Source organism: Capsella rubella, unplaced genomic scaffold (assembly GCF_000375325.1).
Source record: "Capsella rubella cultivar Monte Gargano unplaced genomic scaffold, Caprub1_0 scaffold_1, whole genome shotgun sequence".
NCBI lineage: Eukaryota > Viridiplantae > Streptophyta > Magnoliopsida > Brassicales > Brassicaceae > Capsella > Capsella rubella.
In genome coordinates this window covers 12188402-12200389 of record NW_006238923.1, presented here as the reverse complement: position 1 = coordinate 12200389, position 11988 = coordinate 12188402, and the positions used below count along the sequence as shown (strand labels likewise).

Below are 11988 nucleotides of genomic sequence, written 5' to 3'. Positions count from 1 at the left end.
TATTAGCAATAAATCTTTTGTCTATAAGTCAGCCGTAACATGGTTGAGTTTTCCGTTAAGTCAGCCAATTACGACTGAGTTATGTCTCTGAAACATAAGTCAGCCGTAACGACATTTGATAACTCAGCCGTTATCGATAACTCAGCCACCCGGAGAAAGTTAAGTCAGCCGTGTCGATAACATAACTCAGCCAAACTTCTGATAACTCAACCATCGGACTATAACTCAGCCGTAACGGCGGCTGAGTTATTAGCCGTTTTCTCATAACTCAACCAGATTTTTATAAGTCAGTCGTAACTGTTGGCTGAGTTATGATCCTAAGTCAACCATTGACCCGAAACTCAGCCGTTGTTCCAAAACTCAGCCATAACGTGATATAACTCAGCCGTAACGTACGTTATGGCTGAGTTATTGGTGGCACGCGCCTTTTTGTCTGACGTGGCAGTGGCATTTTGCGTAATTAGTTTTTTCCGATAACGTGTAAAAAAGGCACGCTGGTAATTAAAAAATATTTAAGGATAAAAAAAAGTTTTGGATGGTTTATGTCAATACACCTAAAATGTGGTACATCTAAGTAATTATTTCAGAAAAAAAATCATTGATCTGGACAAAATTAACTATTACCAAATTGACAAATAAAATTTGAGTATTTACGGAATATAATAACGAGTTGGTAATGGGAGAGACCAAAGTGAACTTATTGGGAAATTTAATTAGTGGTAATTAATAAACAAAAAAAGTTTAATAGTAATGGTAAGTTTGGTCAACAAAGATGTGAAAAGCCAAAACACAAAAAAAAAAAAAAAAAAAGGATTACGTGGTTGGACTAAAGGAACCTTTCCCATGCACGCAAGGCGACGATTCTTGATTTGTCATCTAATGCATGGCTTCTTCTTACTCCAAATATTTCTACGTTCGTACGTACCAACAATGTATAAAATGTTACTAGAGATGCAAAAATTAAGAACTTTTCGATAAGGATGAATGGATGATTGATAATCCATTAAAACCTTTCTAAGAAGGATGATGGATTCAATTTTTAGGTTTTTTATGCATTTTTTGTTAGTTATATATTAACAATGAATTGTAGACTTAACGATAGGTAACTGAATATTATTCGGTTTAAAGCTGTGGAAAATTGTTAATTATATAAAATTATGCATTTATATGATAAAGGATAATTTCCGTTGATTAAATAGATGATAAAGGATAATTTAATTTAGAAAAATAATATTAATATATATATATATTAATTTATATGCAGTAACTTAATGCATATACAAAGTATGTGTTCCATAACCCTTTCAGGATGATCGATCAACCTTAATCCGATGAGTACTTAAAGTCAGACAAACCAGGGGACAACACAGGCCATGCATGGCCAATTTGCCACACACAATAACACACCCATGATTTCAATTCTGTTTAAAGTAGATGCTTGTGTGAGTCTCTTTTAAAAACAAATTGTAGTGTATCGACCAAATGCTAATAGCTCAACTGGTAAAAATTTATGGCAAAAAATTAGAGCTCGCCGGTTCTATTAGCGATAGGGTCGAGACCAAATAATATGCTCTGGTCTCGGGTATAAAGGGATGTACGGATTTTGATCTGAAACCTTTTTGTTTATTCAAAAGAAAAATAGTACGTGTGTCTTTGTCGCACTAAATATTTATGTGATCGATGAACTTAAGCTTGTAGTGTTTGGTAAAAGCCAAGTTGGTGCAGCAAACTCTCCAAACCTACACTAGTGTCCATCAGTAATAGACACAACAATCATTTACATACTGTTTAACTTCAATCTCTTTGGTTTGTTTATTTGTTTACTGCGTACCATTATATCATCGCAAATTTCTGAATCATAATTTTTCCAACGATAAAGTAATTTTTTATACTAAATTATAATTTCAGAAAAAAGAAGAAATCAAGAAGTATATTATAAATAAGCCATTTTTTTATCATGAAACTTGCGGACGTGGTCATGTACAAAAAGTTTAGGAAGTTAAATGTATGTGTTCTAAATATAAATAAATTAATAAAAACTTTTGACGTGAAACAGAGGTGGTGGGCTAGTGGTTCTAGTTTGGTGGAAGAGTCGCCTTGTTGATTTAGGATAGGGATCGATTCTCCTCATACGCAGAATTGCTAGCTTTATCTCTTTTGCCACATGGGTATGTATGAAGATTTACCCTGAGTAAAAAAAAAAAAAAAAGATGACGTGAAAGAATTTATTATATAAATTCCGAGCATTTATTATACAACATTCTCTTTGTCAGTTCGTTTTTTCATGTATTGTCTAAGAAATGTTATATATAATAATGTATCAATCCTCACGCGGTTGCTTGAGAAGTTTATTCTTCAAACATTTTGTCTCGACGTTTCTTGTTTCTATCAGAATTTTTCTTACAATATTTCTTGTGGAAAAAATGTTAAAGTAGAAAGCTCGGCTTTATCGTCTTACACAAGTTAGAGACTGATTTAAGTTTTGTTAAAATTATTCTTTACTTTGAATGAGATCAGATCGTACGTGCATGTATCTTCTTTACACATCCTATCCTCATACGTACGTATGGCTACTACTAACTTAACTAGAAGACCTTTAATGAGACAATAGGCAAAAATGTCAGTTTCATGAACGCTGATTCTGTGTCGGGAGGGCACATATATACACACACCTTATAATACCGGAAAATAGCGAAAATCAACCCAGACTATTTGCTTGCGGTATTTTTATAACTAAATTACGATACCCGGCAAATAGCAACCTAAACTCAAAAAAAAAAAATCAAATTCTCAACCTAAATTATATTAAATCAGCCAAAGTTAACATATATTGAAATGGTGTTAGTTAATTATTTAACGGCGATGAGTGAGCCAACACCGTGGTAATGACGGAACATCAGAGATGAGTAATATGACGTCGTTTCGTGAGTTTAGGATTCTCGAATCAGAAAACTGCTAAAGCAAAAACTCATCGAATTTTTAGTTCGAAAACCCTAAATTCACGAATTAAGTAGAAGACAGTCAATGAGACAATAGGCAAAAATGTCAGTTTCATGAACGCTGATTCTGTGTCGGGAGGGCACATATATACACACACACCTTAGAATACTAACTATGTATTAATAAATAGAGATTAAGGTAAAAAAAAATAGAATTAAACTGAAATGGTTGATGGAGAAATATCGTAATTTTCAAGGGTCAGCTAAACAACTGAATTGCTTGTACTGTTAAGTTTTCAACTAAAACATAATGTAATTGAAAGACTAATGTAAGTAAAAGTTCATAGAAATAATTAAAAATAGAGAAAGAGACTTTTGGGAGGACATGAAACTGTGGAGAGAGGAGAGGTTAAGCGACGACATTTGTATCTCTTCTCTAATCTCTATGTTTACCCAAAGTCTTACTCAAAAGATCTCCCCCTCTCAATGTATCTCCTCTTCTTTGACTTACAACTTTTTTTAAGATTATAAATACAAAAAGATATATGTATATTTGAGAGGGAATTTAAAATTTTAGAATTGTATATTAGACGATATTGTGGAAAAACTTTTAATCATTAATTTTTCTAACTTTATATATTTTTAGTTTTATGAATATTTAGAATTTCCAAGTTTTTCATGAATCCCTTATAACAAAAAAAATATTGCTTTTTCCCACCATTACAATTTACATGAATATATAAATTATACATTATATATAGTTATATAATTACATCACATGGCTGATCTTATTCTGATATGATATCAGAATTGCATATATAAATTATAAATTATATATAATTATATCTTATATCACATGGTTGATCTTATTCTTGTATGATATCAGAATTGTATTAAAAATACCATGAAATATTTTTAATGATCGATTAAAAAATCATAATTGTAATGAAATATTGAATAAACTAAATATAAATATATGAAGAAATGATTTAGATAACTCGAAAAGAACGTACTATTTGAATATAGTTTGTTGTTCGTGAAAATAATGTAATTTTTCCTTATCACAGAAAAAAATTAAGGTTAACTAATTAAAGCATTTTCTCTACCTAAAATTCATACATTTTTCAGAAAAATTTGTAATAGAAAAAATTTTATAAAATTAATTTTAGAAAATTGAATAGTTAAATTTTACTAGTGTAAAAATCCCTCAATAAAAATAATAACTAGAAAATTTTGAAAAACAAATAATAATAATAACCAGATCAATATGTATAGCACTAAACTTACGCAACATGAGAGTCAATTTCGAGTCTCTCTAGTATTGTTTAATAATTCAACTATCAAAATTGCGTCGTTTACTTGTTGCTCTTCCCAATTTGTCTGTTATTGTCATTGTCCTTTTATATTTGGAAGTAAACACATCAAAATTTGTTTAAATTGATAAAGTTGAAGGGTAGCTTATGAACCAAGATTGTCCCCTCTAGTGACTATAATTCAGGAATTAAATCAATTGTTAGACTTATATGTTCATATTGTGAGCTTTAAAAGTCCCAAATCGTTAACCTAATCACAGACTCACAACATTCTCTGGTATCACAAGAAACCCTTATGTGGATCAACGTCATCCGCATACATCACATTCTATACATTAACGATAGTGTAGTTTTCACGTACGAGAAAATATATTTGATCTAGATTTACTCCTTACAAACTCAGAAGCTACACTAGAATGTTTAACTAGATGGAAAAAAACAGAAATATGAAAATAATGATAGATAAAAAGATAAAGTAAGCAATAAAGGTAAAGATCTCTGGCAAAATCTTAGAGGTCACCGGTTCGATTAGCGCTTGCGATAAGACCATATAATATGTTTTGGTTTCGGGCCTGAAGAGATGTATGGGTTTCGGTCATGAGGAGATGTATGGGTTTCGGCCCAAAACCCTTTGATTATTCAAAAAAAAAGTAAGCAATAACAATCTTATAAATCCAACAATAACATATCACATAAAAATTAAACATGCCAAAAGGCGACAATACATAAACATTGTTTTGTGTCTAAGGCCCATGCCTTAGATATGTTTTGCAACAAGTTTATAACCAAAGAAAAACGAAAAAGTACGAATCAAACGGAGAATACTCAATCCTCACTTTATTTTAAACCTAAGAAAAAGAGAAAACAAAACACCAAAAGAGAGTTTAGTTTCGTGAACTGGTCACTTAACCAAACTCTCACTGACCATTGCATCCATCATCCGCAGTTAAGCATTGCCTTGACCCTTTGAACGGTGCAGTTAATCAAGGTCTCAACAGTGGTGGTAGCATCTCCCAAGTTGAGTTCAGTAGAAGAAATCGAACCGGAGACAAGGATCTGGAAAGCCAAGGTGAGGAGTGTCATGCAGCGGCCGTCCTGCTCCCCCGGGAAAGAGCGGCTGTCGCGGGAGATGATGAAACCGGACGGGAGGATGGGAATGGTGGAAGGATCAACATCACCAGAAATGGCTGCGTACGCCGTCTTTAGGTCCATTGGAGCGTAGACAACCATACCTCCCAATTCATCTATGAAGCTATCTTGTAGTATCATCATCTCAGTATTGTCCCCTTCACTTGATGTCTATATAATATAATGTAAAAATTAATCATAGTCAATATAATGCCAAGGAAATTAAAAGGTTACTAGACGTTACTCCCTGATTATTCGATATCATATTTCATCTATGCTAGTTATGATATTGTTTTAGTAGGAGTGGTAAATATATGTATACCTGGAGAAAAGTGACGTTGTTCTTTTTCTTCAATCCGGTGACAAAACGAGTAGCTTCAATCACTGGATTCCCATGGCAGAGAACGTCCCACTTTTTTACGTATACATACAAAAATGTTATTAGATTTCATGTTAATTACTCAAAAAATATGTGAAACATGACCACATTGTTTTTATATTAAGCTGATTGATGAATAAGCCATGTATTCGTTTTACCTGGTTACGAACCTCCAGATTCTTAAGGAGATTGTAGACTTGGACTGGAGGGACGGGGAGAGATAAGGATGAACTTGCGCAGACAATGAGACCGACCGGTTGACCGGCCTGTGTGTTTGTCCGCACCGAGATCCGAATTTTGCTGTTATCAGCATCTGATGGTCGCGAGAAATCGAGTTTGGTAGCCATTTTCATGATCCAAGCAAAGTTTTTCAACATTCTTTCTCCCAAATTCATTATGCTCCTTCTTCCATGTATTGTTCTCACAACTACACAAAAAAAATGAAAACATTTCAAAGTTTTGAAACTAGCATTTGTGGTCAATATTAAATCCGCACATTTAAGAGCTTATATAAGAGTTTTTCTTAACAAAATCTTAGCCTAAGATCCTTCCAATTCCAATAATGATGGTTATGTGTGTAGTTATAGTGTAAGTACCTCCGACGTAGTCAGCGGCTGGGACTTCATGCATAGAGTAGAGAGACAGCCTCTCACACATCCTCTCAAGAGTAACAGTCCAACGTCGAGCCCCGTAGCCAAAACAGCTGTTCAAGAGGTCTCTGTAAAGCCGATGTGGCTGCAGATTATTACTCACTTCCACATGCTCAATCCAAGTAACCTGCCCATTTTAGTTTAAAATCAAAACAATAAGTATCTTTTATGTGTGTATTCAAAATGTATCAAAGATGAGGAAAGAGATAAAGAGACCTTAGAGCAACCATGGGCTAAGCCTTGTATCAGTACACCTGAGGGACGTTTGGTGCAAACGGGAGAATCATAATCAATGTTTCGGTGATGACAGGAAACATCAGCAATCAACCAGAGATTATCTTCCATTTTTTGACAGGTTCTGAGTATTAGAAACTCTCTAGGTGGCACCAATGGTGACAACATGTGCAGGTTCTCATATATCTATATCATTATTTGTTATCACCAAATGTTTTATGTTAAGTCTAACATTTAGAAAATTTAAAATGTTATAACAATTTTAAGATTCATACCACTCTTGAGAAAGTTGGTCTTCGACGGTTAATGGTCTCCAACACATGAACCGTCTTTGCTTCATTTACAATTGTTGGAAACAGCCTCGCCCATTTCTCCTACAATGTATTGTGTTACAAAAATGTAATTATGAGAGGAGCATATAATTAATATGTGTATTGTGTTAATAATTTTAGTACTTGATTTGATAATTCATTTGAATAAAATGAAGTATGTACCGTATCAAAGAGCATGTCGACCAAATTTGTTGCATCCATTGGAACAACGACCACTTCCTTGGAAGACTCACGAGGACAAACACTTGTAGTCTTAAACTGGCTCATCTTACCAAAAATGCTCCCATAGTTCACTGGATCAAGGACGAACCTACCATCAATAGGTGACTTAACCCACATTGGTTCATCCATTCGAATGAGACTCATAACCTCTGCCACGGCATTTTCCGCGGTTTCAATCATCTCAGCTTTCTCCTGTCGAGACATCGGTTGGAAATGCTGCAACTGTACTAGTTTTCGCGGCTTAGGCACTGGAGTGATGTTGATGTTTTCACGAGCATATGGTCCTCTTAACAAGCTTGATTGTTTGGGACGATGGTTAGAAGAGCTTCCATATGGAGTAGGACGAGTCCTGGAGGTTGATCCGTAGGTTGATGGACCATGGATGCTAAGTCTTGAGCCTCTGTGTTGGGTAACGTAGCTTGAGAGTCTTTCATGCTGCTATTCATATTTTAGATTGACAAAAATATTAGTGATTTTATTATTTACATTGTAAAGACAACTTTTAGTGAAAAAAGCAAAATCTAATATAGTGTTTCACCTTATCATATGTTCTTTTAAAATATTTAAATCCTACTTAAGTCATAAAGTAAAAGTAATTTAATAACTTGATTAGCTTTTTGTAATACCAATAAATGAAGAAATATTGCTTAAAAATTTTAACACCTATAATCATTTATTTTAATGCAAAAAATAATATATTTAATCTAACTAATTTATTAGTATGTTTAAATTGCATAAGTTATATGAAAAAAAAAAATCTAGTGCTTGATTTAATATGATAAAAGAGTTTACGACATAACATTTATTTTAAAATATTTAACGCGCTCGCAGAAATGAACCAAATATCGTTTATCTTCAATATAACAAAAATTAGCGTTCCAATTATAAATAAATAATTCGAAGGTTTATTTTAAAAACAACTAAAATAAAATAAAAATAATTAGCGTGAAAAACAAAGTTATATTTAGCGAGATATATGAGCCGGTTAAAACTTAAAACTAATACTAATCAACATAAATTTTTGTTGGATAAGTATTTATATTAATACATACCTCTCTTTGGAGAAAGGTGTTCTCCGAGCGCAAATTTTCGAGATGGCATAGTTGCTCTTCTCTCCCAGGATTACGGCCACCACATGGAGGGCAGACCACAGTCTTCATTGCCTGTTCCATTGCTTCATTCTCACATTGCAGTGTCAAGTTATCAATTCTAAGCTCTGCATTCTCTGCTTTTTCATTATTCATCTACAAAACATAAATATATCACTCTTAGTTTTTTTTTGTTTTTTGTCAACATTGGGCCACAACTGGCCGGCCCATTAGCCTATTCCCTACAAATATGTAGGAAGCGGGACTCGATCCCTGGTGTGATGGTGTCTGTCCATCAGTGGACTTATCATCGCCACTAGACTAAGGTCACTTCACTCACTCTTAGTTTTTATAGCCAAACTTTTAGACAAACCTCAAAAAATATCTCCAAAACAATAATGATGATAAACAATATATAATAGCAATAACAATAACTAGTCAATCACCATTAATTGGTTTAATTAAACTAAATCAGTTTGTAATATATGCTAAACTATTTTACAAAACCTTGGTTTGGACTCTCTTGTTTTGAAACCAAAATTTGATTTGTTCTGGTTTCATATTGAGTTCTTCAGCCAGTTGATGTCGCTGCGCACTGTTTGGATGTTCACGTTCAGTAAAGTACCTTAAATCAATTTATAAAAAAATAATATTAGTTCAACATTTTTTTATTATGAATGAATAAACCAACTTTAGAAAAAAAAACAAATATAAATTAAATCATGATCTTACTGCTCGAGACTAAGAGTTTGATGATGAGAGTGGTGTTGGTGATTGCTCCCCTCCTGATTGGCATTGGTGTCACCAGAAGATGTTTCTCTTTCATTAGCTGAAGAGTCTTCACGGCTGCTGGAATACATTTTCTCTCTTCTTTTTTTTCTGTAAGTTACTAAAAGCTAGAAAACAAGAGATATGAATGACTTGAAAATATGAAGAACTTATAGCTGTTTATATATTAGTCTAAGAGAAAAATATGTTAGGAAAGTAATATATTTTAGATTTGATTTTGGTCCACATTTTTTAATATTTATTATATTGCTTTGAAAACTTCAAAATGATACAAAAAAATTATGGAATGAATCTTATTTTAGATATTCACCTTTTAGGGGATGTTGATTTCAGAGGTAATTTGTGAATTTGATTACTATTACAATTCAGTCAAGGGAAAGTTTTTTTATATATATTTTAGATTTATACCTATCGATGTTTATAAATAGTAATCGTACGAAATAAATGGATATAAATCCAAAATATGATAGAAAATTCCTTTCTATATTGAAATTATAGTAAGAATTGTAATCAAAGTTACTGCATTTGAACATTTATTTTTTGTTGAATGGTGAAGATTTTGTAGATTACTTGATAAGTCAAATACCTAAATTACGTACGTGTCGTTTCCTCGATAAACCTTACGAATTAAATACCAAAAACGATATATTTGTTTGTAAAAATAGTCTACTAAATCAAAAGTAATTTTTAATTAAAAGATAATAACAAGAATAAATGTTTCTCCATATTATTCTTCTTCTCATCTTTGTTTGATTCTCTTGATTGTCTCATCATATAATTATTATATATTGTAAAAATGATTCAAAATATTTTTTTAAAACTCAAATTACTCCGCTAAGCCATTGGAGTAAATTCTTTTCCTCCTGTTTAGACTATAAATCATGAAATGTTATTTTAAAATTACTGTGCGAATGAGAAAATAATAATAAAAATATTGTTGGTTGTTGAAGAGGAAAAACTAACCCAATTGAGAAGTAGGTTAATGATGATCATTAACCGTTAATCAGACCCGTGTAGTATAACTTTGGCTTTAGGCCGTTCTTGTCGATTCAAATGACGTTAGAAAAACGATAATTACTGTAAACATGTTCTTTAAAATGGTCTTGTTGGTCAACAGCCAAAAATACACCTCTGCGACCAAACGTCTAGTATCGATCGAGATCAACTTGGTGTCGGATCGACACCCCAACCTTGGGACACCTCCTGTTTCTAGTGAGGTTTCGACTAAATAAATGTGATTTTTGGGGGTAAACAGTAAAGAGAATCCTTTTTATTAACGTATATCAAAAGAACATTTTTATAGAGATTCGAGTCTAAGGTCGGCAGTTATCAACTAACCACCAATAGTACAGATTGCAAATATAAGCAAAAAGAGAATAACAAGCTAATGGAGGTAGAAAATGCTACCTCTTTGGGTAAAGACTGAAGGTCTGAATCCTGTTCTTAGCTTTACTCAAAAAGCTAGAGTGCTCTTGGTCGCTCGTGAGAAGTCTCGATTTGGCGAGCGAGAGCTTTCTTGAGGTCAACGGATGTGTTTTGAGTTTGGAGGTTTGCTAGTTTGGCACGAAGCTGAGGGTGGCCAAGGTAAAGGCCGTAAATCGTTGTGATTTCAAAATTTAGAAATGTTTTTAAGGAATTCAGAACTCGCTTACGGAGACGTAATGCTTTGGGCATGTCGTAAAGAGGTCGCGGCTCATTTTCGGGGATATTATACCTTGGGCATGTAATGAAGAGCTCATAGCTCATTTTCGGAGATACAATGCCTTGAGCATGTTATGAAAAGCTCAGAGCTCGTTTTCAAGAATAATATACCTTGGGCAGACTTCTCGAGAGCGTTGGGCCCATTTAAGTTTTATGTGCATCGGGCATATTTTTGCGGAGCGTAGAGCTCATTTAAAGTTTACTAGGGATGGACCCGCACGTACGTGCGGGGATGATTGCAAAATTTAAATTTATCATAAAGTTTGCAATATTCGGACCGACATGATAAGAAATCCGGATCGAGTGTGAATCAAATTAATGATAAGTTAGAAATCAATTAAATTTGCGAACTATTACATCACATAAAAACAATAGAAAACATTAAAACTTTTGAATAAAATAACATAAATATAGATGTCAAGAGAGTCAAACCCGTTCACTATACATGTCGTGCAACAAAGTAAAATATTTTGGCCCACCCATATGAATAAGTAATATGTCTTCTTGAATGTTACCCATAATTCTCTCTGTATAATATTAGACTTAGTTAAGATAATAATTTTTATTTTCTAAATTACCGTTATCTTTCCGTATCCGTTATTCTTGTCCCGATATTTGAAATATTTAAGTAATTTGAAACTTACTTTTGCTATTTAAATTTCATATTCCTGTATCATACCAGTCATTTGATATTTGAAAGTTGAAATTGAATTGAAGTTTCCAAATTTTGTATATCATCTTGTTTTAAATGAAAATTCATTTAGATACATTTTTTAATTACTCGTTCCTTTTTTGTACCTGTTCTTTCCCTCTAAGATAAGATCATATTTTTTTATTATAAATGACATCATTTACATGTTTTCTGTTTTAAAAATAACATTATATAGCCTGTAATTAACTAATTAAATTACTCGTCCGTTCTCTTTACATATCCGCTATTTCTTGTCCCGATATTTGAAAGTTTTAAGTAATTTGAAACTTACTTTTGCTATTTAAATTGCATATTCTTGTATCATACCTGTCATTTGATATTTGAATGATAAAATTGAATTTAAATTTCCAATTTTTTTTATATCATCTTGTTTTTGATGAGAAATAGTTTAGACATTTTTTTTTTTAATTACCTGTTCCCTTTTTATACCCGTTAATTCCCTCTAAGATATGATCGTAATTTTTATATATAAATGAAATCAGTTACATGTGTTTTTTAAAA

The 11988-nt window shown here is 32.6% G+C and overlaps 1 protein-coding gene across 1 annotated transcript; it reads right to left on the bottom strand.

Moving 5' to 3' along the window:
* Positions 1–5188: 5188 nt before the first annotated feature.
* LOC17899349 (homeobox-leucine zipper protein HDG10) lies at positions 5189–9145 on the bottom strand. Its single transcript, XM_006303677.1, has 10 exons — positions 9018–9145; positions 8793–8910; positions 8250–8441; positions 7138–7632; positions 6919–7017; positions 6626–6829; positions 6356–6536; positions 5918–6186; positions 5703–5792; positions 5189–5551 (listed from the first exon to the last, which is right to left on the bottom strand). The coding sequence occupies exons 1-10, from the start codon at positions 9143–9145 to the stop codon at positions 5189–5191; spliced, it is 2139 nt and encodes a 712-aa protein (XP_006303739.1).
* Between the last annotated feature and the right edge of the window lie 2843 nt (positions 9146–11988).